This window comes from Sparassis crispa (assembly GCF_003851025.1).
Source record: "Sparassis crispa DNA, contig_000008F, whole genome shotgun sequence".
Lineage (NCBI taxonomy): Eukaryota > Fungi > Basidiomycota > Agaricomycetes > Polyporales > Sparassidaceae > Sparassis > Sparassis crispa.
The window spans coordinates 783,676-808,664 of record NW_020939755.1 but is presented as its reverse complement, the minus strand read 5'-3'; the positions used below and the strand labels follow the sequence as shown (position 1 = coordinate 808,664).

Genomic DNA, 24,989 nt, shown 5'->3' with positions numbered 1-24,989 from the left:
CGTATATATGTAGCTGTAATGTTCTCATGGGTTTCCAGTCTACCTGCACCTTGCAGAGCGAAATGCAGAATGGGTGAACTTGGGCAACGAGATGTATGAGTCCGAAGCCTTGAGTTGTTTCGACGCGCGGTGCTGCGAGGCACAGCAGTGGAAGTGATCGCGTACGCAAACACACGTAAACCTACTTTCCCTCTCCTCCCAACGAACCGCTGTGCAGGCCGGAGCTCTCGACTGGCTCGACGTGTCCTGTTTCTCTTCCAACCGCCACGATGGATATTTCAAAGCCTATCGCGTTCTGTGAACACCTCCAGCTCTCGAGCCTCGGGGTGCAGCCTGCCTTCATCTCGTTCCAAGTATGTCCGCCTGTTGGCAAGGCGTCACCGAGTGTTGACATGTCACTGTCCGCCCGCAGACACTCACGCTCGAATCCGACCATTATATTTGTGTACGAGAGAAAGTGGGCGAACAGAACCAGGTGGTCATCGTCGACCTCGCCGACGCCAATAATGTGCTACGTAGACCTATCACGGCCGACTCGGCCATAATGCACCCTCACAAAAAGATTCTGGCGTTGAAGGGTTGGTTGCACAGCTTGTAGCTTCACTTATGGACAGTCGCTAATTCGTTCGCTGACACACTAGCGGGTCGGACCCTACAGCTCTTCAACATGGACACGAAGCAGAAGGTGAAGTCACACGTGAACAACGAGGACGTCGTCTTCTGGAAGTGGATCTCGGACTCGACGATTGGCATGGTCACAGACACAGGCGTGTACCACTGGTCCGTCGCGGACGCGACGTCGGCCCCGCAGAAGATTTTCGACCGTCATCCGACTCTCGTTGGCGCGCAGATCATCAACTACCGCGCGTCGGCAGATGAGAAATGGCTTGTGTTGGTTGGCATTTCAGGAAACACAAGCAACCCCTCAGCATTCAAGGTCAAAGGCTCGGTACAGCTTTTCAGCAGAGAGCGCGGGGTCAGCCAGCCGATTGAGGGTCATGCTGCTGCGTTTGCCGAGCTCAAGTTGGACGGTCACCATAAGCCCACGAAACTGTTTACGTTCTCTGTCCGGACAGCTACAGGAGCGAAGGTCAGTAATACGCGTCTTACTCCGTGGTGCTTTTGATGACTCGGCGCATCCAGCTGCACATCGTCGAAATTGACCACACAGCACCGGATCCGCCCTTCATAAAGAAAGCTGTCGATGTCTATTTCCCTCCAGAGGCGACGAACGACTTCCCCGTGGCTATGCAAGTGTCGAAGAAGCACGGTATCGTATACCTAGTGACGAAGTATGGTTTCATCCACCTCTACGACCTGGAGTCCGGTGCCTGCATCTACATGAACCGTATCTCTGGGGAGACCATATTTGTAACCGCTGAACATGAGGCGACGAACGGTATTATTGGCGTCAACAAGAAGGGCCAGGTGCTCAGTGTCAACGTCGACGAGCAGACAATTATCCCATACATCCTCACGACGCTTAATAACACGGAACTCGCATTCAAGATGGCTAGCAGGGCCAATCTTCCGGGTGCGGACGACCTGTACGTTAAGCAATATCAGCAGCTCTTCCAGACCGGTCAGTTCGGCGAAGCGGCGAAGGTCGCTGCGAATTCACCGCGAGTACGTCGTTCTCGGAGCAATATCCAGATATGTTCTCATATTATAATTTCAAGGGTATTCTTCGCACTGTGCAAGTCATCGAGGCGTTCAAGCATGCGCCAGCACCTCCTGGCGGTCTTTCCCCCATTCTCCAGTACTTTGGTATTCTTCTCGAAAAAGGTGAACTGAACCACCTGGAGTCACTCGAACTTGCTCGTCCAGTCTTGCAACAAGGCAGGAAGCAGCTCCTTGAGAAGTGGCTAAAGGAGAACAAGGTTCGCATGACCGTGCATTCAGATCTGGCAATGTCTGACACGCTACACGTAGCTTACATGTAGCGAGGAACTTGGCGATATTGTCCGACTTCACGACATGACCCTCGCGTTGAGTGTCTATCTCAGAGCGAATGTGCCAAATAAGGTCATTGCGTGCTTTGCGGAGACGGGACAGATGGACAAGATCGTCCTTTATGCGAAGAAGGTTGGATACACCCCGGACTTTGTCGGCCTGCTCCAACACGTCATGCGAACCAACCCCGAGAAGGGTGCTGAGTTCGCTGCGCAGCTCGTCAACGATGAGTCAGGTCCGCTCGTGGATGTCGAGCGGGTGAGTTTTATGTCTACTTCGAGCGTTCTATTACTGAGCTCGCTCTCTCTTCAGGTGGTGGACATTTTCATGTCGCAAAACATGATCCAGCCTGCGACGTCGTTCTTACTCGACGCGCTGAAGGAGAACAAGCCTGAGCAGGCTCATCTCCAGACTCGGCTGCTGGAGATGAACCTGATTCACGCCCCTCAAGTCGCGGATGCCATTCTCGGTAACGAGATGTTCACGCACTACGACCGTCCACGGATCGCCAACCTTTGTGAGAAGGCTGGTTTACTGCAGCGAGTTCGTAGACTTTCATGGCGATTGATTGCTCTTACTCATATTTTTGTCTGCAGGCTCTCGAGCACTACGAGGACTTGGCGGACATTAAGCGCGTCATCGTGCATGCGAACGTGTTCCAGATCGATGTGAGTATTTGCCGTGTCTCGCTTTTCGTTGCGCTTGTTACTCACTCGTCCATTAGTGGCTCGTCAGCTACTTCAGTCGCCTTACTACTGAGCAGTCATTGGCTTGCATGGAAGAGATGCTTCGTATCAACATCCGGCAGAACCTGCAGGTTGTTGTCCAGATCGCTACGAAGTACTCGGATATCCTTGGCCCTGTCAAGCTCATCGAGTTGTTTGAGAAGTTTAAGTCATTCGAAGGTGATCTCATTCTATACATATCATTTTATTGGACGCTGACGCTCTACGGCCAGGCCTATACTATTACCTCGGTTCCATCGTCAATCTCAGCCAGGATCCCGAGGTTCACTTCAAATACATCCAGGCGGCCACTCGTACAGGCCAGATTCGTGAGGTTGAACGCATCTGTCGTGAGAGCAACTACTACAACCCGGAGAAAGTCAAGAACTTCCTGAAGGAGGCCAAGCTTTCGGACCAGCTACCCCTCATCATCGTCTGCGACCGGTTCGACTTCGTCCATGACCTTGTGCTGTACCTGTATCAGAATGGTCTCACCAACTTCATTGAGGTTTATGTTCAACGCGTCAATTCGGTCAGGACGCCGCAGGTCGTTGGGGGTCTCTTGGATGTCGACTGTGATGAGACAACCATCAAGTCGTTGCTTGCTTCTGTCCCTGGCAACTTCCCCATCGACGAACTCGTGAACGAGGTAGAGACAAGGAACAGGCTGAAGTTAATCCTTCCGTGGTTGGAGGCACGCGTGCAGGCGGGAAGCCAAGACCCTGCTGTGTACAACGCGCTCGCAAAGATCTATATTGACTCGAACAACAATCCCGAGACGTTCTTGAAGGAGAACAATGTAAGTTCGTTCATTCCTTACCGCTACCCCTTGTTAAAATGTGACTGTTCAGTTGTACGAGCCGCTGGTCGTCGGCAAATTCTGTGAGGCCAGAGATCCGTACCTCGCCTACATTGCGTACGCGAAGGGCCTGTGCGACGACGAGCTCATTGCCATCACGAATGACAACTCGATGTTCAAGCAACAAGCTCGCTATCTCGTCAAGCGTCGTGATCTGGACCTATGGGCGCAAGTTCTTGGACCGGACAACATGCATCGTCGTCAGCTGATCGATCAGGTGAGATTTCCGCGTTGTTTTCGTCTGATCTCCCTACTGACTTCACTTCGACTAGATCATTGCGACCGCCCTTCCTGAGTCTACGGACCCCGACGATGTGTCCGTCACTGTGAAGGCGTTCTTGACGGCAGACCTTCCCATTGAGTTGATCGAGCTGCTCGAGAAGCTCATCCTCGAGCCGTCACCATTCAGCGACAATCGCAACCTCCAGAATTTGATGATGTTGACGGCCATTCGTGCAGACAAAGGCAAGGTCGTTGGATACATTGACAAGCTCAAGAACTACGATATCGCTGAGATTGCCAAGATTGCGACCGACCATGGTCTGTACGAGGAGGCATTCCTTATATACAAGAAGTATGAGCAGCACGCCATGGCCATCAACGTGCTCGTCGAGCATATCGTCTCCCTGGACCGCGGCGTCGAGTATGCCGTCAAGGTCAACAGGCCCGAGGTGTGGAGCAGGCTGGCGAAGGCACAGCTCGACGGTCTGCGAATCAAGGATGCCATCGGTGAGTCAATCCGGGTTTGAACATTTCATGTGCTAATCCCAGATAAATATTTGCAGATTCGTACATCAAGGCTGAGGATCCCTCGAACTACGTCGAAGTCATCGAGATTGCTAGTCACGCGGGCAAGCACGACGAGCTCGTCAAGTACCTCCAAATGGCGCGCAAGACCCTGCGCGAGCCTAAGATCGACACGGAGTTAGCGTACGCCTATGCGAAGACGGATCGTCTGCACGATATGGAGGACTTCTTGGGTATGACGAATGTTGCTGACATTCTTGAGGTCGGAGAGAAGTGTTTCGAGGACGAACTTTACCAGGCGGCGAAGTTGCTCTTCACAAGTATCTCCAATTGGGCCCGGCTTGCAACGACGCTCATCTATCTCGGCGAGAACCAGGCTGCAGTGGAAAGTGCGCGGAAGGCCGGAAACACTCAGTCAGTACCTCTCAGTCTATCGGAGAGGTATGTGTTCCTAATGACAATTAAAGAGTATGGAAGCAAGTGCATGCTGCATGTATCGAGAAGGCCGAATTCCGTTTGGTGCGTGTTATCACGGATCTTCTTGTGTTCCACTGACGCGGTTCGCAGGCCCAAATTTGTGGTCTTAATATCATTGTGCACGCCGTATGTTCCTAGCCAGTCACCTGTATATTATTCTCTGACGCATTGATCACCTTCACAGGAGGAACTCGCTGGTCTCATTCACTTGTACGAGCGTCGGGGGCATTTCGATGAACTTCTTGCCCTTCTGGAAGCTGGTCTCAGTCTGGAGAGAGCGCACGTAAGGCATCGATTTTCGTTGACAGATAGTCTTCTGATCGTGGTCGTCTGCAGATGGGTATCTTCACTGAGCTCTCAGCCTTGTACAGCAAGTACAGACCCGAGAAACGTGAGTGGGAATTTCTTGACATGGCTGGAAACGTCTATAACATCATATGTTCAGTCATGGAGCATCTCAAGCTCTTTGTTTCTCGCATTAATATCCCCAAGGCATGTTATGTTTCCTTCGCCATTCTCTGCCCCTAATAGCGATTTCATGTAGGTCATTAAAGCCGCTGAACGGGCCCATCTCTGGCCAGAGCTGGTTTTCCTCTACGTCAAGTACGATGAGTTTGTGGGTAGCATTCTGATATCTGTATCGAACCTCAGCTAACAGTCCTTACTAGGACAATGCGGCATTAGCAATGATTGAACGCTCGGCGGACGCTTGGGAGCACAACCAGTTCAAGGATGTGATCGTTCGGGTTGCCAACATCGAGATGTAAGTGTTAGCTTTGCACAATCTGTAGCACGCATTGACCATCGTCGTAGCTATTACAAGTCGCTTACGTTCTATCTGCAAGAACAACCGACTCTCCTGACAGATCTGCTGACCGTCTTGATTCCTCGTATTGACCATGCCCGCGTCGTGAGGATGTTCAGCCAGATGGACCACATCCCCCTCATCCGCTCGTATCTTATCGCCGTGCAACATGTGAGTTATTCAATGCTAAAGGGCGTGATGAACTTAATCTAACGGGTTTTAACAGCTGAACATTGAGGCCGTCAATGATGCGTACAACAACTTGCTCATCGAGGAGGAAGACTACACAACATTGCGGGACTCTATCGACGGCTTTGACAACTTCAACAACATCAAACTTGCGCATGACTTAGAGAAGCACGAGCTGTTGGAGTTCCGTCGACTTGCGGCCCACCTTTACAAGGTACGAACTCGTCGCTTATATCATAACAGTTCAGTCATTAACATATTCGATATGTAGAAAAATGCGCGGTGGGAGGAGTCGATTACGTTGTCTAAGGCCGACAAGCTCTACAAGGACGCGATGATTACGGCAGCCGTATCTAACTCGATAGAAGTCGCAGAGGATCTTCTCTCCTACTTCGTCGACATCGGCAACAAGGAGTGCTTCGCGGCGATGTTGTACATCTGCTTCGATCTGCTTCGTGCAGATATCGTGGAGGAACTCTCGTGGCAGCATGGTCTCAACGACTTCTACATGCCGTACAGGATACAAAACTCGCGGACATTCGTCGAAAAGGTGCGCGTACCTGTAATCTTTTTATCTCGGTACACTCGTGACCCGGTTTCCTCGTCTAGATGGCGGCTCTGGAAAAGCAAGTGCACGAGCTGTCGAAGAAGGACGTCCAAAAGGAGCAGCAAGAAGCGGAAGTGCCCATCATCAACCCTAGCGGTCTTCTTACTAACCGGTTAATGCTGACGCAAGGGAATGGGTAAGTGCCTGAAGATTTCGCAGCGGTGTTGTGCTCACATGGAATACAGTTTCCCTGGACAGGCACCCCCGATAATGCCTAATGGCACCAGCATGGGCATGCCTCCTGTAAGTGTGGTTTAACTATTATTAATTCGGTTTTACCGACGTTCTTTTGTTTCCATAGGTGATGACAGGTTTCGCTAGCTTTTGAGTTCTGATCCGTCGCCCTACAACTTGTATATTTCAGACATAATTATGCGCATATCATGTTTTCCTGTCGGGTAATTGAATTCCACAGCTTTCGCATCGTATAAATCGTACAAGTCTGAATGAGAAGCGACGACCGTACGTGTTCAAACACTTGCATGAAAGTCTGGACCAGTGCGAGTCGCCACCACGATTATGAAAATCCGTCCACAAATACAGGTGAGTTATTAGTAGTACACGAACACTAAGATAATGGAACCAAGATGCAGCAGAACCCAAAGCTAACAATGCAGTCGTCCGCGAGAGAATGTACGTAGTGATCACCACGGGTATGCCAGCGTCCCCGTCTCCACGTCTGCTGTTTATAGACTATCTGGTCGTCTCACACGACGACGCACCCGCGCCCGCCGTAGCTCCCCGACCCCTTCGCACGCGTACTCAGCGACGCCCGCGCGGATTCGTAGAATACCTCGCTGACGCCACGGTTGTGCTTCGCGCTGCATTCTGCAAAAGGTTGATTAGTTCATTACACGGTCGTGAGAGGCGTGGTGCGCACCGAGATAGCGCGACGCTCGTATTCGTCGTGCGACGGCGAGCCCTTCTTCGTATTGTACCGTGTGCAGGCCGTAGCGGGCGAGACGGTCTTGAGTTGCGTGGTCGTCTCGTAGGTCACACTTCAACGCTGGGCGTGGACGGTGAGTACGATATGGTGCAGCAAGGGAAGGTGCAAACCCACCAACTAGGACGAGCTGAGATGGCGGGCCATTCAGAATGGACACGTCAAAATTCCAACCGAGACATACCTTAACCCCAGGACAGTACTCCAGGATCTCGTCTATCCACTGGCAAGCAGGAGATCAAAACACCTTCACGCGGTAAGCGTCGCTCATGAGCTCACCTTAGCCTCCACATTCTCCAGCGACGTCGGGTTGTCGACCTTGCAAGACACATAAGACCAATTTCAGAGGGTCTCGCGTTCAGGGGATACGGAGAAGCACTTACGGAGAAGCAACACATCACGACATGCGTTTCCGCATAGCTCAGCGACCTTAGGCGATCGAACTCTTCCTGGCCTAATCGAGGGCTGGACACATCAGTCCTGCGGACGGTAGGACACAAAACGTACTAGCACACACCGGCTGTGTCCCAGAGACTCAGCTCCACCAGCTGATCGTCTACGTAGAGGTCATGCACATAGTTTTCAAATACTGTAGGTTCGCTGCAGCTCCTGTGAGTGTTTGCGCATCCCTGAACAATGCGACGGACGCACTAAACGGCGGAGAACCAGCCCCGGGTGAACACGTTGAGGAGTGATGTTTTGCCTGTGCACACAGATAGACGATCAGCATTCGACTGGTCTGAAGATACTTCATATCTGCACGCACCACAAGCACCATCCCCGCAAACGACTATTTTCCGCTGTATCTGAGAAGGGCCGTCTTTAGTGTCAGAACAGGGTGGTGGCGGTGAGGATGTCATGGCGCTCACCGGCCTCCCTCGGCCAAACGACGGCCTAACGGCGGAGCTTCCGCATCTCAGCATCTAAGTTTCACTCAGTGTCGCAGAATTCGATGATTGTTCAAGTGCGGGCGTGGTAAACGAGAAACAAAATGCATGGGCGCCTCCACGCGAGGGACGCGGCAGAGTCTGTCTCTCTTTTCCGGCGACCTCCATCCATCTCAGCGCGGAGGAGTTGCTTGCCCGGGTGTAACGTACTCGACGCGTCTCAGCCTCGCTCTTCTCAGTTTTACTCTGGATTAGCTGGGACGATGTTTCTCTGCAGCTTCACGCCATGAAGATCTCGGTATAACGAGGCTAACTGTTCGGCTCGGCAATCCATGGACTGTCACAAGTTGACAATGTTCATTCACTTGACATGTCATGCATGTCATGCGTTATGACGACGAGCTCATCGATGTTACTCCGACCGTTGGGAAATACTTGGAAAATGCTTCTCTGACTCGTGGCTCGCAAGTGAATGCAACCATCGTCTGTCTGCAATCTTGTTGCCGGATTGCGTCGTTATGCAGAACCTGATGAGAACACGGATTTTCATGTGCTGGGACACAACTATCCGGTGGAATCTGCTGGGGAGCCAGATAGAGTGAATTCCTCCAGTCATTCGCTGCTTTGTGCGCAAATTTCCATGAACGGCGCAAGGAGTGTCTCGCCGCTGGAGGCGTTGAAACCCATCCCCATTCAAGCTCTGAACGAGATGAAACAAAAAAACCAAAGGTATATATCTTCAGCTCATGCCTGGTTCGGATATCCGTTAACGCTTTTGCCTGCAAGGATAACCGGCTTCCGTGAACGGTTACCCACGGACATTGCGTAACGTTTTTGGCTTGCAGCTTTACGCAGTCATCTCACCAAATATCCCAGTAACCTGGAGTGCATTGCATGCATGTTGTCTTCGGAATCATTTTTCGTGCAGGCCACAAGATTTTGATTCACTGATATCCGCGTCTCCTTCCCTGATTACGTTGTCTTTTAGCAATTTCGTTCTTCATGGAAACAAATTTCTGCGGCATTCAATGTCCTTCGCACTATATACATGTGGATGTACCTCTTCCAACCTTCCTACGGTGATGTCATGAATACTCACTCAATATAGTATCTTGTACTCTTATGTCGACGTCTCTCATCATTCTGTTGCCTGCCAGTTTTCGACTTCATGGAAATAGTGTTATGGCCTTTTAATCAAAGGTGATTCCACTTCGAAGCTATGCCCGCAGATATCTTGGGTGAATCACCAGTAAAGCCGTTACAAACAGGTGCAGAAGTAACTCACCTTCCTCACCAACAATTCTGTCAGAGAAAATGGTGCGCGGTAAGCAACGACTCATTGCATTCGACATGGCGGTACGAAGCATGCAAATAAATGCGTAGGTACCGTAGCTCGACCGTAGAGCTACCTATGTTTGCCATAACGTCACGGTAGTACTGTGACCGTAGATAACCGTGACGATCCTATCCCGACGATAGCCGACGAGCTCCCGACTTCGCTATCTAAACTCGTGTTCCAACAAATTCAATGGTAGTAAAGAATCCAGACGGCAGTGGTAAGTACGGAACGTTACATTAATACTCTGCGGCCAAGTCAGAAAGCGTTGTGAAGTTTTTCTTCCTAGATATGCTATGGCGTCGGCAGCCCGTGCCGATCCTACCGAAAATATGTAGTTTATAAGCGAGCGCGTAAGTAAGTACGAGATGTTCGCCATCGTTTGCGTGTCCTTCGTCACCTCCTTCGTCGCTACGAACGACGATGCCGACATGCTGTAACCACGCCGAAGGGTGGGGCCCGGTTTCTCCACAGCGTACATTTGACCTCACGCCGTGCTTCGAAGAAGGTATCATTCTGTCCACCCTCCTTCTTGTGTTCTTTGTCTCGGCCGTAGTCGAATGTTGGTCTCTGCGTAAGTCCGAAGTGCGCACGAGATGTCGGAAAAGCATTTGGGTGCTCAGGGCCAAATTGGTGAGTTGATTGTGTCCGAGACGAGCTGCTGAAATATCGCTGATGGATCTCACCGCAATCTGAAGGCGTTTCTCGTGCTCGCGTGGGTTTCTAGCACCGCGAACTTGCTTCTCATTCTAGCGACACACAGATCGGTAGCTACAATATATGCCTATGCCTTGGAGGTTGCGGTATTGCTGATCGCACCGTATCTTACTTCGCTGAATCACTACCGCGCACGTACTTCCTCGACTTTATTACTTCTCTTCTGGCCGAGCTATGTGTTCGGACTTCTGGTATGGGGTCGTACAATCTACAACACAGCATTCCATCCCCTGCTGCTAGTCGTTGCTCTGAGATGTGCCGTGGTAGTGTTTGGGCTTACCGCGTTTAGTCTGGAGTGCCTGGGTACCGAGTTTACTGCAGAAGATAGTCCTGCGAACGACGATAAAGGTCAAGTTGAGAGTCCTTTGCTCAGGGCGAACGTATTCAGTGTGTGGACATTCTCGTGGATGTCAAACCTGATGCAGAAAGGCGCGTCCGCTTATATCACCGAGGACGACCTGCCTTCTCTCGTGTCAAAGGACGAGTCAAAAACACTTGGGGAGGATCTGCAGAGAGCTATTCAGAAGCAGTGTGTAGCTTTGGAGCTATGTCAGAAGAAGACGTCCTGATGTGTTGTTCTTTTCAGCAAATCTCTCTGGCGTTCTCTCTTTGTCGCATACGGTGCACCATACGGCTTTGCGGCCATCCTTAAATTTACCCAGGACTGCCTTGCTTTCCTCCAGCCTCAATTACTCCGATGGCTTCTTTCGTTCATCTCCGAATACCAGCTTGCCCAGGACAAGCCAAGCCCTGTGGAAGGGTTCGCTATTGCCGTGATTATGTTTGTGGCTTCCATTGCACAGACGATTATCCTTCACCAGGTATTTGTCTCGCGCCGAGCCGGTTGGACTGGAAATAAGTGCTGACTATTTTCAAGTATTTCCAACGTTGTTTCGAGACTGGTATGCGTGTGCGAGCCGGGCTAGTCACAGCGATCTATCAAAAGGCACTCGTTCTGTCCAATGATGGCCGAGGGCGTGCATCGGGCGACATCGTGAACTTGATGTCGGTTGACGCTACACGTCTGCAGGACTTCTGCACATACGGGCTTATCGCTATCTCCGGACCTTTCCAGGTAAGCAACATATGTTAACGTCGTTGTTGCCATGCAAATGTCTTATGGAATTTAGATCACGCTGGCGTTTGTGTCTTTATACAATATCCTTGGCTGGGCGGCATTTGTCGGTGTTGCAATCATGATTGTCTCGATCCCTCTGAACACTGCAATTGCACGCTATCTCAAGAAGATGCAACAGGAGCAGATGAGAAACAGGGACAAGAGGACCCGACTCATGAGCGAACTGTTAGCCAATATCCGGAGGTAAAGTGATGATGTCCTGTGACACTACCTACACTCTGCTAAGTGAGTGTCATACCGTGTAGTATCAAGTTATACGCTTGGGAGAACGCATTCATTCGCTGGATACTGGTGGTGCGTAATGACCAGGAGGTGAAGATGCTTCGCAAGATCGGTATTGTGACGGTGTGTACCACTGCAACTATTAATTGTTTCGTGTTCATTGGTAATATTGTATCCTATTCTCAGTCCTTGAACAGCTCTCTGTGGAGTGGTATTCCTCGTTAGTAGCTGAATTTCTTCAGGTAGTTCTTGCACTAACTCATCACTCTTTATACAAGTTCTGGTCGCCTTCAGTTCATTTGCTGTTGCCGCGGCGACTGCCGACACGCCGCTTACCTCCGACAAGATTTTTCCCTCCATCTCACTGTTTATGCTTCTGCAATTTCCGCTGAACATGGTTGGTATACACAATGAATATCTTGGCATATAGTTATGATCTGACGAGCTGCTTCTCGCTTGTAGTTCAGTCAAGTGACATCTAACGTCATTGAAGCCTGGGTGTCCGTCCAACGGCTGTCCAGCTTCCTCGATTCAGATGAACTCCAGTCTGACGCTCGCGAGATTGTCCAGGTGCCCCGTCTTGAGCTTGGGGATGAGGTTCGTCTTTGTTCTTCTCACCTTGTTATTCCTGGAGTGATACTAATAGCGTCATTATAGGTACTGTCGATCAAGGGGGGTGAATTTACCTGGTCGGAGGAGGCAGCGGTACCCACACTGGAAGACATCAACCTGACAGTGCGCAAGGGAGAGTTAGTGGGTGTGCTAGGACGTGTCGGTGCTGGAAAGGTGTGTGATGACATACTTCTCGCACTATCGAACCAACAGGAAAACAGACAAGTCTTCTGTCTGCTATCATTGGCGAGATGACACGGACGGAAGGCGAGGTGCGTCTCATGGGTTCTATTTCCTATGCTCCCCAGGATCCTTGGTAGGACGGTTTTGGTGCTAGCATTGCGGCAATGTCCTTACTCTAGTTAACAGGATCATGAGTGCAACGATCAGGGACAATATCCTTTTCTCGCACGAATACGACGAGACTTTCTACAACTTGGTTCTTGATGGTGCGTCATCTCTGTAGTGTAAGTTAAAGTATTGATCTTCTCCATTTTTAGCTTGTGCTCTACGATCTGACTTGACGCTCTTGGCCGACGGAGATCTAACTGAAGTTGGAGAGAAGGGTACGTGTCTTTCGTTGATCTGAATTAAAATAGCGTATATTCACGTATGTTCAGGTATTACTGTAAGTTTTTCATAGGCAGTCCCGCACGCGTTACTGAGCGTGGAGTGCAGTTAAGTGGGGGCCAGCGGGCAAGAGTTGCACTTGCTCGGGCAGTATACGCCAGGGCGGATCTGTAAGTTTATTTTGACATCGCCAGTTGAGCTCGACGTTTGACGTCTGCAGTGTCATTTTGGACGATGTATTGGCTGCAGTGGACTCTCACGTCGCTCGTCATGTGTTCGGTTAGTTTCATCTTGTCATTTTCGTGCACATGCATTTTGTATTGAATAAGTGTGTTCCCATAGATCAGGTCGTCGGTCCTCAAGGTATCCTTGCGACGAAAGCAAGGATCGTTGTGACCAACAGCATCCATTTCCTCAAGCAGTTTGATCAGATTGTCTATGTTCGCCGTGGCGTAATCCTTGAGAAGGGATCATACGAGGACTTGACAAACAACAGCCAGACTGAGTTGTACAAGCTCATGTGAGTGATCGCTGTTGAGACCAGTAGCGCTCTGAAATAACATGCTTTTGCAGCAAGGGACATGGTACTCTGGTCTCTTCAGAGATCTCTACCCCCTTCATCCTAGGAGATGGAGCAACACCCTCGTCTGAGAGTGACACTGTCGTAAACTCGTTGGAAGAACTCACGGAGGAAAAGCTGCAGAACATCGACAAAAAACTTGTTCGTCGCCAGAGCTATGGCAAGGCTACTGTCGTAGAAAGTCTACCTACGCGCATGTCGACAGAAGGGTTGACCAAGGAGCATAGCGAGCAGGGCCGCGTGAAACGTGACGTGTACTTACAGTACATTGAAGCCGCCTCTAAGGCGGGTTTCATTTTCTTCGTGCTGTCAACAATCCTCCAGCAAATAACGTCCGTGGCGGGTAACAACACGCTTCGTGCATGGGGAGAGCACAACCTGCACATGGGTGACAATAAAGGAATGTGGTGGTACCTGCTTGGCTACGGTCTATTCTCCCTTTCGTCCATTCTGTTTGGGACTGCTGCGGCTATCCTAATATGGGTGTTTTGCGCGGTGCGCAGCGCAAGACGCCTACACGATTCCGTGAGTTTGCATGTCGTGCTTTGGTTTATGTCTGACGTGATTACTACCAGATGCTGTACGCAGTGATGCGTGCACCGTTGAGCTTCTTCGAGTTGACGCCTACTGGCCGGTGAGTAAGAGATGCGTCACGGTTGTTCAAAGTGTCTGACGATCGGTCATGCAGTATTCTCAATCTGTTCTCCCGCGACACCTACGTCGTCGATCAAATAATCGCCAGAGTAAGTGGTTGCTGTGATGGTACCTTTGTGACTTCGACTGATGATCTCTTAGGTCGTCCAAAATGTTGTCAGAACGTCTTGTGTAACATTGATGATCGTGTTTGTAATTGGATACAGTTTCCCGCTATTTGTGAGTACCATCGTCCTTCAGCTGCATGAGTGCATCTCACATATTCCACAGTTGGTCGCCGTGCCACCACTTGCATGGTCCTACCTGCGTGTCATGATGTGAGCGAACAACTATTTTGGCCCGTGCATTCATCTGCTGATCCACTGGTGCTTCAAGTTACTACCTCTCCACGTCACGGGAGTTGAAGCGTCTCGATGCGGTCTCGCGTTCTCCTATCTTCGCGTGGTTCTCTGAGTCACTGAGCGGACTATCTACTATACGCGCCTTCGATCAACAGCGATTATTCATTGCGAACATTGAGCGTCGTGTCGATCGTAATCAAATATGCTATCTGCCTAGGTGTGTTGATCCAGATCTTTCCCAGGTGGCTCTTAGTTGATGATTTGATGGTCTATAGTATTTCGGTGAACAGGTGGCTCGCGGTGCGACTGGAATTCGTCGGAGCCACGATCATCTTCATTGCAGCTTCGCTTTCGCTCGTGGCACTCGTCACAAGTGGGGTGGATGCTGGCCTTGTTGGCTTCGTGCTCTCGTACGCCCTTAACACTACCGGTTCATTAGTGAGCTCACGGCTTTTGATTTCTCATCAAAATTCGTAAGAACTAATATTTTTATAGAACTGGCTTGTGCGCTCTGCCAGTGAGGTTGAGCAGAATATTGTCAGCGTCGAACGTATATTACACTATATTCAACTAGAACCAGAGGCGCCGGCCGAGATTGCAGGTGCTGTGCCTGAGGAGTGGCCTTCAAGCGGAGCGATTGAGTTCCGGTGAGCTGGTTATTCTTTCACTCTCTTTCCTCGTTTGATGGTGTCCAAGTGATTATTGCACACGATACCGCCCAGAACTGGACCTCGTGTTGAAGAATATCTCAGTGAAGATCGTATGTCTATGCGTCCTATCCTACTGCTACGCATCTTGACAATGTCACTCACAGAATCACCGAGAGAAGATTGGCATTTGCGGTAGAACCGGATCTGGGAAATCATCGGTCGGTCCTTTTTCTCTGAGCAAGAATTAGACAGTTTACTAACGTCTTAACCCGATAGCTGCTGCTCTCGTTGTTCCGTATTATTGAGCCGTCGTCGGGCGCCATCTACGTTGACGGGGTTGATATCGCCAAAGTGGGCTTGCATGACTGTGTGTTGCCTTCTGTTGAATCCTCATGTCAGAGACTGATACTCTACCATAGTGCGTTCTTCGATATCAATCGTACCACAGAGTCCGGACCTCTTTGAGGGCACCATCCGCGACAACATCGATCCCACAGGCGCCCACCAGGATGTGGAAATTTGGACGGCGTTAGAGCAGGTGGGTTATATGTCGTCGCTTGATTTTCTCAACTAATCATCTCACATATATTTGGTGATCGCGATGTAGACCCATTTGAAGGCGTTTGTGGAGGCATTGCCGGAGGGCCTGGATGCTCCCGTCAGAGAGGGAGGTTCGTCAATGTCTGCTGGACAGAGGCAACTAATATGCTTCGCACGAGCATTACTGCGGAAGGTATGTTCTTCATTTTTTTAAACCAGAAAATGATTGTTCATGTCTGTAATTACATGAAGTCGAAAATATTGGTGCTCGATGAGGGTGAGTTTAACTGTAGTATCGTTATCGTTCCTGTAGCTGAACTCACGGCCTTTGTGCAGCCACTTCTGCTGTGGACCTCGACACCGACAGGTCAATTCAAGAAATCATACGCGGTCCTCAGTTCGCCGATGTCACGATGCTCACGATTGCGTATGTCTGCTCCTCCATGCTGACCTGTGATCCGAATTGTTGATCTATCGTTCCACGTAGGCACCGAGTGAATACGATCCTGGAGTCAGACCGTGTCCTCGTTCTCGAGGCTGGACAGGTAATATCTCCATGTCATTGGAATAAGCCACAACACTGACTCCCCGTTGTCTTAATAGATCAAAGAATTCGATTCGCCTCAAAACCTGCTCGCTAACAAGCAGTCATCGTTCTACTCATTGGCCGCCGAGGCGGGTTTGGTATGAGGAAGATAATATTTGCTACAAGGATGACCAGCATACAAATATGATACACAGACGATGCAGATAGAGCTTCCTGGCGACATAGCTAGACATGTAGCGCTACAAATCAGTTGCGGTAGTGTTTGCAAAGATATCCATATTTGGCACATCATCGCTTGCTTTTTTTCTTGACCGCTGGACTTGAATTCACCTCAATGGATCCTCCTGCAGCTTCAGCTGCCACACCTTCTCCGTTCTCGATCTTGCTCTTTGCATCAAGGAAGAACATCAAATCCCTGACTTGGTCCTCCAACTCCTGCACCTTCCGCAGAGACTCAGCCTTCTCCTGTCCCACCTGCGTGGAACGCTCCTTGACTGAGCGGAGATTCTCCAACAACCCCTTGCTCACGGCACGCTCTTCCCGCAGCTCCTTGTTGAGCACTTGGACAAGCTCCGCCGCCTTCTCGGCGCGCTTCTCCACCTTGAGCTTCTCCTTCCTTAGCTCGGCCTCGCGCGCCTGCTCCTCCGCGGTGCGTTTTGCCTCCGTGTCCCTAGCAGACACGCGTCCCTTTTCCACCTCGACGCTGAGCTGCTCAACAAGCGTCCTCAGCTGGTCTACCTGTGTACGCAGCTCCGCAGTTTGCTCCTCGTAAAACGCGCGCTGCGAGTCGAGCTGCGACGTGAGGAGATACGAATACTCGATCCCAATCGCCTCGATCTTCTCCGCGCTGAGCGCGTCAGCCGCACTGGGCCCCGCGCCGCCCGCATCACCCGCGCGATCGGACCCGACGGTAGCTGCAGCGGAGGGCAGCTCGACGAGCTTCCCGTCGGCCTTATTCTGTATGAGCCGGTGCACGTACCCGTCGCCCGCGTAGTCCCACACGCGCTGCGTCTCGAGCTCGAGCGCGTACAGATGCGTCGTGCGCGTGTAGTGCGCGTGCGCGTGCGCGCGGCCGTAGCGCCCGCAACCGATGTTACCGCAGACGAGGCAAATCCAGAGGTTCGTGGTACTCCCGCAGTCCGCGCAGAGCGACTGCGCCGTCGCGGAGGGCGGGGAAAAAGGGATAGGATGGCTCGAGCGCGTCGTATTTGCGGAGGTTGGGTGCGAGGAGAGGAGGGTTTGGGAGTAGCGGCAGACGGGACACCTGGATTTCTCCCGTAAGAACATGAATGGGACGAAGACGTAGGAATTGGACTCACCGGCTGTCCCCCCATTTGCTTAAGCAGGCGCAGTGGAAGGTATGCGAGCATGGAACTGTGACTAATCCAGTGACAGCTGAATCCATGCGCTCAAGACACACTGGGCATGTGGGTAACTCATACATCTCCCCTGAGCTGCGCGACAGCGCAACGGAGACCGGGTCATCAGTGTCAACGCTTACGGAGAGAACCTTGACAACGTGACAAATTTCAGGCTACATAAACTGTGTTAACTTTCTCGTAGCATAGAACATGGACAATTTGCAATCTCACCTCCATTGAGTTGAACTGTTTCCCGTTGAATGTTTCCGCAAATTCGGCAGCGTCAGAGTCACCTCTAAACTTCATGACCACAATAGAACGATTAGGTGCTGAATCTCTGAGCGATGAGCTCAACAATATGGAGAATACGAGAGCAAAGGAATGGACGTACCTGATCATTCTGAGTTGTGCAATTCCGTCAGCAGCGGGAGCCACGAAGGCGAGGAAGTCGGAGGGAGTCATCCAAGACGGAACAGCGAGAACAGCAAGGGTGAGACCTTCTACATCCGCATCTACATCCGGGAGCACGTTAGATTGCTCTGCTGCAGGGTTGGCGGTTGTAGTCACATCATCAGGTTGGGGTGAAGGGGCCTCCTGTCCTGATTCGGGTGCACACTCGCGATATATGTGAACAACACCCTCTGGAAGGTTGGTCGATCCGGACTTGTTCCTGTATGCTATAAACGCAGCCGTCACTGGTTCATGCGCTGCTGCCTGTCAGTACTGGTAGGGAACGTTATTATTCCTCGCGGCATAACTCACCGCGTCCCTGATCTGTGTCCAGCTTCTCCTTTCCGACCAACTTCTTGGAGGTAACCGTGCTCATATCTCTGTCAGCACAGTCTACCCAGTCGATTCTGATCGGTCCGAAACGATAGTCTCTCTGCTCCGACGAGGTATCCGACCCACGATTCTGTCGCGTGACGACAGTATGGCGACGCGCGACTGGGCGAGGAGAGTGAGCTGGAAGAGATTGGAAAAGCGAGATTGGTACGAAAGTATTTTTTACGGCGTGGATTGGAGATGGATGGGGATGGGACGTCGAAGTGGTCGGCGGCGCAGACAGCGAGGAAGGTTGCAGAGCTATGCGGATGTGATATCCTCTCATGCCGTGGACATGAGCTACAATGGCGACGACAAGGACTGAGTGAAATGGTGGGAAGAAGGACAGTCGCGTTGATGCTCCGGACGCTCACTACCGCGGCTTCTCAATCCACCCTCATATCCCTCACTTCCCCCCTCAATCGCTCATCTCTCACCGCTATACGCTCTACTCTTGCTGCATCTTTCGACGAAAACGAAAATGTATATGATCCAGCAGAGACCCACGCAACGGTTCTCGTCCCCCTCTGCAATGTGAACGGCAGGCCGGGCGTCCTGCTCGAGGTACGCGGTAAATTAAGAACACATTCTGGCGAGGTAAGGTATGTACACTAATGAATGTGATCTCTCGTCGACGCAGGTTGACGATGTACTGCCACAGCTTTCCTGGAGGAAAGGTCGACAAGGTACGTACTGGTGAAACGAGCCCGACCTTTCCCAACATCTAAATTATCATTCGATAAAATCAGACAGACGAGTCCACCGTTGCGGCAGCTCTTCGCGAGACCCAGGAGGAGGTTGGAATCCATCCCGACCAAATAGAGATACTAGGCCGTTTCGGTCCAGCTGAACACTCACTTGGTGGAATGCGCGTATGGCCATACGTCGTGCGTAAAAACCATCCGTGTGGCTACTCTGACCGACCTTCGACTGTCCGCAGGCTTTCGTTCATGCTGACAGCGGGCTCGTCTCAGATACGGCATCATCCTCAGCATTTCAAGCAGACGGGGACACGCCCCTGCCATCCTTGCCTATGTCTTCCCTTATTCTCTCCCCCAGCGAAGTTGCCCATGCCTTCCATCTTCCCCTCTCTGATCTTGTCTCTCCTCCGCGGCTCCGCTCGTACCTATTCCGTGGTGCACGGCCTTATTTCGCTGTCAGCGTAGGTGACATAGTAACTGGCCCAAATGCCGTGCATCGCAAGCTCCCAGGCGCCGGAGATCAATTGGACCTGACGTGGCCAAACGACCCCGACCAGCAAGATGAGATCGGTGCCGGGCGGGAAAGCCGCCTTGAGGTCTGGGGTCTGACGGGGTGGTATCTCTCTACCTTCATGCAAATTCTTGGAGTATATCGATAGTGCTACACGCTAACTCCTTCGCTTACAAACAGACCAAGAGAGGGCACTTGTGGACAGATATCGCAATCTCTAGTTGAATGTACTACGATGTACACAATACTGTATCTTACGATCACATACTCACCCGAAGTAGCGAATTTGTCTCGCAGAATCGTGTTGTTCTTCCGGGAAATGCATTGGTCACGGCTCAAAATTGGAATCCATCGATTACCACCAACAATTTTGCGTCTGCATAGAACAGAGGTGTCACTTAAGTACTCCTCGCTTACTTCCCGCAGGGTTCGTCTTGTATACCCGCTTCACGAACTTCTCGGTCTAAAGGTCAGGTCTTCAGGCCGCGTACAATGACATGGGACATTTAGTGCATCTGCGTAGCCTCGCAGATAAATTGTCGTTCATTGTATAACCCTGTGATACAGACTAGCATAATTGTTTTTCACAGAAGCCTGATATTTCCCGCATTTCAGAGTGCCGTCTCAGTTCTGTAATCCCGCTCGTGCTCACGGTGAACCTGCTTGCATTTCATCATCCATGCACAGATGCAGACCCGCAGGATCCGCCCGCCCAACGTATGTTATTCTCACATCTCATTCACAGTTACTGCTACACGAGGAACTGGTAGATAGATAGTTTAACTAATCATAGTCACAACTCTACTGCGCTACCTGCTCTAGTCTATATATAACGTATATCATTTGCGAGCAGATACTCTTTACACCCTACTGCCTACTGCCATGCGATGAGAACTGACCTGATGAAAACAAGGGATGCGGAGTGCATCACGGCGATGGGAAAAGAGCCTCGCAAAGAATGCCGGACGATGCGACACTATGGGAAGGGGGACGCGACATCTGAGGGTCTGAAAGTACGTACCCTCTGACTACGAGCAGAGTCACGGTACGAACGACGGAGATAGGGCATAACACGGCTAGCAATACGGACGAAAGTGATGGCGGGAGACGGCGATGGAAGATGGCGGGGATGGCGGCGGTGCTGAACGTTTGAAGGATGAGCTCCCCGGGATGAGCGAGCTCGACGAGGTACAGAGCGCGCCGGACGCGCTCCAGCCATCAATCCTCTCGCCATCCTCGACACGACGGAGCTTGGCGCGGAGGGCCGGAGATCGAGAGGCGGTGAATCAGCTGCGCCGGCGCGCGGTAAACTCCTCGGACTAGGTGAGAAAACAGCAGACTGCGAGTGCGAATGCTAAAACAGCGAAGCGGAGGCCATCGACAATGCTCACCTGGCGGCGAATGATGAACGTTAACTGCCAATTTGACAGAGATGGGCGGCCGGTGCCGAAGGCCTCAGGTTCACTGGATAGCGCAACCCCTAAAGCGCTTACGAGTTGCCGACGACTGTGCATTCGTGGAGTCATGCAGCGTTTGCGCTCCAGTGGCAGTAGGTGTCAAAGGAGGCAGCGAAGCAAATTGTGCCTGCTCCGCAGGCGAAAGAATCCTCTCGCCTTCGTCGCTCAGTGATAGCGAGGCCGGCCGCTTTTCAAGCACTTGCGTTTGTCGCGAGAGGGAGGGGAACAAGGGATGTCGTTCCTCGCGGATTGGAGCAGGGAGGTCAGATCCTGGTCGGTAATCCGTGAGGGGGATCATCGCCGATTTGCCACCAGAAGCCGATGGTTTCCACTTCTTTGATTGAAGTAATTCGGGACCATCGGCGGTGCGCTTGGATCCTGCACGAACTTTCTGCGTCTCCTTGTGTAGGTCGTAATCTGCGGGGAGCTTGTCTGGGCACTTGTCATTTTCTCGCCATGGGCCTAGTTCGAGAATGCTGTCAAAAGCAGAACAAATTGCGTAATGATCTTTCAGCTCTTCCGCATCGTCCTTGACCAACTGTATTTGCACTTCTTTGAGGCGATCGCGACGACTGACCAGCTTAGAGAAGTCTATACGGCCTACATTCGGAGCACGCTTCTTCCTGCGTTTGACTGGTTGGTCTGACGAATCCTCGCCCGCCAATTGTTCAGCGGGCACCTCGATGAGGTCGCGCCGGAATAGATCGGGTTGTTCCCGCGCAAGCACAGCGTAGTAAGCGCTGAACCATTTTGATACCGAATTCAGGAGAACGTTCAAAGGGTAGCATTCGTGGCCTCCAAATATGATCTTTCCGGATGTGTCTTCGAGCTCCCCGTCTTTCATTGTGGACCACTTCTTGTCCCCACAAACGTAGTACTCTCCGTTGTACGGGATCGCGGCATCGAAATAGCGCCATATGAAGGTGCCCACGTTTATCGCTGGAATATTATGCGGCAAGAATCGTATGGCCTCGTACACGACAAGGTGAACGAAGGATTCGAGGTCATCTTGAAGTGTGATAGGCTTGTATGGATTTTGGAGTGACAGTGCGGACATGAATTGCCAGGTTCCCTGAGGAGAGGGTCAAAGATGGATCTTAAAGCAAGCACAAGACACGCACGGTACGATCAGGTTGTCGCGCTACGTGATTTTCGCCTCCTTTGGGTACTGTCTTAGAAAGCTCCCAATCGCTCAGGTACCCAACAGGAACCACCGCATCTCCTTCGATTCGTTCTACGAAGAACACATTCCCCGAGCTGATATCTCTGTGAAGAAGACGAAGCCTTTCGTAAGCTTGTCGATGCGCTGCAATTACTGAATGAGCGCAGGTAACAAATGGACAACAACGTGACGTACCTGTGAGGCAATCACTCATAATGCTCACAAGCTCGTAACCGTCCTTGAAGTCACTGAGAGGATGACCAACTTCTTCTACAACAAGGCGATAATGCATGTGCAGCTTGACCGGGCGATTGCCTACAGGGACTGATCCATAAACGGACTCCCAAACGTCTTGCGTCTTGGTCCGTTGGCCCAACACGTCCCCGTGACAAACCAGTGTAGGGACGTTCCGGACGTTAACGTCGTTGAGTCTTCGAAGCACTTCACCTTCCTTCTCAATATCTTCATGGTCGACCCGCCATGAATCTTTGAGGAAGACGAATTTGGAGGTCTGACAATCGAGAGCGACATATCCGCGCGTACCCCGGCCTACCATGCCATCAGCGATGAAGTGTGGCTTGCCAACCAGATAGCATGCGGGACGTGTTGCACGAGGCGCCTCAGACGCTGTGTGCGCACCCACGGCCACTCCTAATCTGCCCATCTCCACGTCTCGTGGTGTAGGCAATTCGTCGTTAACCTGCAGACTCCACCACGGCCACCCTGCTTCGAGCGACTTCTTGAAGAATTCTCGCACGTAGTCTCCAGAAGTCAACTTTGTGTTCGCGTACTGTGTCATCAGATTGTAGTAGTCGGAACCTTCAGTGACCATTGTAGCAGACGGATCGTAGCCTTGCGCCTCAAGAGAGTGATGCGAGAATCGCCATAAGAATTTGCCGAGAATAAAAGGTTTTCGCTTGTAGTCAAATTTCTCAGTGAAGACGGCCCCAGATCTGTCCCAGCGAATGATGCGAGCACAGTTACCAAGGATGATTACGGTGAAGCAGAACGTGCGGTGTTGACGAGCGAACGTTTCTGCAGCGTACGAGATAATCTGGCCTCGATTCTTGTTCCCTTGCTCGGAGTCGTGCTCGAGGTCCTCTTTGTCGTCCTGAAACGGATCATCCGCCATCGAGGACTTCTTGAACTCGAAGGAGATTGCCTGCCGTGCCCAGTGCTGTCTCCCGTCCGTCGGTGCGTCTTTCTCGAGGAACAGTGCAGCATCGACCTTCTGTTTGAACTTGTCATCCCGGTCGGGTGCGTTCGCCGTCAATACGCACTGGTAACCTGGACATAATTTCGCGTCCTCCAGGCATTTGCGCTATGGCGGCAGTGAGCGGGGATGAAGAGGTCAAAGGGAAAGAAATGCGAACGTACGAATGGTAAATATAAATATTCTTCTGGAACACCTTCCTCTGGCATCGCCTTGAATGCGCCTGTATACTTCCGACTCGCAAGTCCATCTGGGTTTCGAAGGAAGGTGTTGAAAAACTCGTCGGTAGAGACGTTGACAAACTTTTGCAACATTTATTGACGAAGTACTTGTCGGCTCTGCGCCACTGTAAGGCTGGGTTGGGCACTGTGTTTGTTGTGGGTAGGCATTGACACCTTGTTAACGTTAGGGCTGACCGCAGGTGACAGATCTGTGTGGGGACAACGGGAAGCGGAAGGTGCACCCTAAGTTGACACCGAGATCACTTACACGCGGACACAGACAAAGGTCCAAACAGAGACAATGTTGTGTTCAACTTGAGTGGCGTTCAGTAGAAGGCGTGGTCGCGGCTAAGCGCCTACGCTCAACGATTTGGCATGTGCATAGTCCGAAGCGTGACCAGTCACCGATGCAATTGAGTAGTCAGTCCCTCAACATACAGATCAGCACTAATAAGTAGGCAGGTGAAGTCTATCAACATCTGCGAGTGGGTTTGATAGCCATGTTTGCATCCTACCAGTGCGTTTGACGGCAGTACATTTTGCCAACGATTGTCACGTACGCGATCTGTCACGCGTGACCTGCGGGTTGATGTGGCCTTTCTCAGGACCCCCGCGAATCAACTAAGAGCTCCGATCCCGGCGACGACATTTCTCCGGGGTGGCCGACCACCCAGTTTCGGGGGTTTGCACACAACCTGGCGGCGGGTCGGCCGTTTTCGGGGGTATGTGGGATCGAACATTCGGCCACCTAGAATTACGTTCGACAGCCTGCGGAACAAAAATTTCGCTTCCTGCGCAAAACCCAAGCTTTTGTGAGCCAAATTACTAAAACTTTCCTCCCAAACCACCACATATGGCTAAACTTTGGGCAGTCTCCCTATAGTGGTACTATCGTTACCCCAGTACTGCAATCTGGTCTAGTTATGCAATTTCGCCGTTTTGCCGCATTTTGCTGCACTAAAAATCACAAAAAAATATGCAATAGATGTGCACAGTCCCAAATACCTTGGCTGTGCAACTTGGGAGTCAAACTCGGAGGGGAAGAGTGCGAAGTTTCTGAATTGCAAGTTTGGAGGACTTAGGCGTGACAGTGAAATGTGCCATTTAAAACTCCGACTAGAGGGAGAACAAGGGAACGGCACGTCGGCAAGCGTGACGATCTGTGACCGATTCGGCGCTCTTGCGTGCAAATCAGTCTCTTCACTGCGTTCGGTCTTGGAGTCGCACAACATCAGGAAAAAAATTGGCAGTCACACAGAAGGTAGCTTATATGTTGTATATTTGATCCAAAGAGGTTCGAAGGAAAACGGGCTCGATTTGAAGGAACGGTGACAGAGATGCAATCGCAATTGCATTACTGGGGTAACGATAGTAGGGTAGTTAGGTCCTAGCGGAGTTTGAAAAACCTAACCTACCGGCACGGGCGGGCCCGCGTCATGTGC

The 24,989-nt window shown here is 51.3% G+C and overlaps 8 protein-coding genes across 8 annotated transcripts; 5 read left to right on the top strand and 3 right to left on the bottom strand.

Moving 5' to 3' along the window:
* Positions 1-269: 269 nt before the first annotated feature.
* SCP_0902660 (Probable clathrin heavy) lies at positions 270-6,690 on the top strand (the record flags this gene model as incomplete). Its single annotated transcript, XM_027761499.1, has 26 exons — positions 270-353; positions 413-578; positions 642-1,090; positions 1,144-1,626; positions 1,680-1,880; positions 1,933-2,211; positions 2,266-2,496; positions 2,550-2,621; positions 2,678-2,858; positions 2,912-3,477; positions 3,530-3,754; positions 3,810-4,266; positions 4,323-4,698; positions 4,752-4,803; positions 4,852-4,887; positions 4,946-5,044; positions 5,098-5,152; positions 5,207-5,253; positions 5,306-5,377; positions 5,430-5,524; positions 5,575-5,737; positions 5,793-5,969; positions 6,027-6,305; positions 6,365-6,498; positions 6,548-6,605; positions 6,664-6,690. The coding sequence occupies 26 exons, from the start codon at positions 270-272 to the stop codon at positions 6,688-6,690; spliced, it is 5,064 nt and encodes a 1,687-aa protein (XP_027617300.1).
* A 378-nt stretch (positions 6,691-7,068) lies between these two features.
* Positions 7,069-8,228, bottom strand: SCP_0902650 (GTP-binding protein; the record flags this gene model as incomplete). Its single annotated transcript, XM_027761498.1, has 10 exons — positions 7,069-7,190; positions 7,243-7,368; positions 7,423-7,435; positions 7,490-7,528; positions 7,585-7,623; positions 7,689-7,759; positions 7,823-7,905; positions 7,957-8,008; positions 8,072-8,111; positions 8,175-8,228. The coding sequence occupies 10 exons, from the start codon at positions 8,226-8,228 to the stop codon at positions 7,069-7,071; spliced, it is 639 nt and encodes a 212-aa protein (XP_027617299.1).
* Positions 8,229-8,664: 436 nt separating this feature from the next.
* On the top strand, positions 8,665-9,021 carry SCP_0902640 (hypothetical protein; the record flags this gene model as incomplete). The annotated part of the gene is made up of 2 exons (XM_027761497.1): positions 8,665-8,921; positions 8,979-9,021. 2 exons carry the CDS (start codon positions 8,665-8,667, stop codon positions 9,019-9,021), a joined length of 300 nt encoding a protein of 99 aa, XP_027617298.1.
* A 930-nt stretch (positions 9,022-9,951) lies between these two features.
* Positions 9,952-16,242, top strand: SCP_0902630 (Metal resistance protein; the record flags this gene model as incomplete). Its single annotated transcript, XM_027761496.1, has 34 exons — positions 9,952-10,161; positions 10,227-10,774; positions 10,832-11,066; positions 11,123-11,320; positions 11,376-11,566; positions 11,629-11,728; positions 11,792-11,825; positions 11,884-12,002; positions 12,068-12,202; positions 12,263-12,391; positions 12,439-12,533; positions 12,587-12,666; positions 12,718-12,783; positions 12,838-12,845; positions 12,896-12,957; positions 13,008-13,066; positions 13,130-13,307; positions 13,361-13,892; positions 13,943-14,001; positions 14,056-14,110; positions 14,163-14,240; positions 14,292-14,338; positions 14,397-14,579; positions 14,638-14,800; positions 14,858-15,009; positions 15,059-15,122; positions 15,177-15,230; positions 15,289-15,379; positions 15,432-15,550; positions 15,620-15,745; positions 15,805-15,829; positions 15,889-15,979; positions 16,040-16,097; positions 16,156-16,242. 34 exons carry the CDS (start codon positions 9,952-9,954, stop codon positions 16,240-16,242), a joined length of 4,431 nt encoding a protein of 1,476 aa, XP_027617297.1.
* Positions 16,243-16,387: 145 nt separating this feature from the next.
* On the bottom strand, positions 16,388-18,286 carry SCP_0902620 (RING finger protein ETP1 homolog; the record flags this gene model as incomplete). Its single annotated transcript, XM_027761495.1, has 5 exons — positions 16,388-17,363; positions 17,419-17,633; positions 17,692-17,797; positions 17,852-18,167; positions 18,223-18,286. The coding sequence occupies 5 exons, from the start codon at positions 18,284-18,286 to the stop codon at positions 16,388-16,390; spliced, it is 1,677 nt and encodes a 558-aa protein (XP_027617296.1).
* Positions 18,287-18,639: 353 nt separating this feature from the next.
* Positions 18,640-19,642, top strand: SCP_0902610 (hypothetical protein; the record flags this gene model as incomplete). The annotated part of the gene is made up of 4 exons (XM_027761494.1): positions 18,640-18,884; positions 18,944-18,968; positions 19,032-19,169; positions 19,223-19,642. 4 exons carry the CDS (start codon positions 18,640-18,642, stop codon positions 19,640-19,642), a joined length of 828 nt encoding a protein of 275 aa, XP_027617295.1.
* A 965-nt stretch (positions 19,643-20,607) lies between these two features.
* Positions 20,608-20,817, top strand: SCP_0902600 (hypothetical protein; the record flags this gene model as incomplete). Its single annotated transcript, XM_027761493.1, has 1 exon — positions 20,608-20,817. One exon carries the CDS (start codon positions 20,608-20,610, stop codon positions 20,815-20,817), a length of 210 nt encoding a protein of 69 aa, XP_027617294.1.
* A 138-nt stretch (positions 20,818-20,955) lies between these two features.
* Positions 20,956-23,640, bottom strand: SCP_0902590 (predicted protein; the record flags this gene model as incomplete). The annotated part of the gene is made up of 4 exons (XM_027761492.1): positions 20,956-22,023; positions 22,073-22,257; positions 22,309-23,434; positions 23,491-23,640. 4 exons carry the CDS (start codon positions 23,638-23,640, stop codon positions 20,956-20,958), a joined length of 2,529 nt encoding a protein of 842 aa, XP_027617293.1.
* Between the last annotated feature and the right edge of the window lie 1,349 nt (positions 23,641-24,989).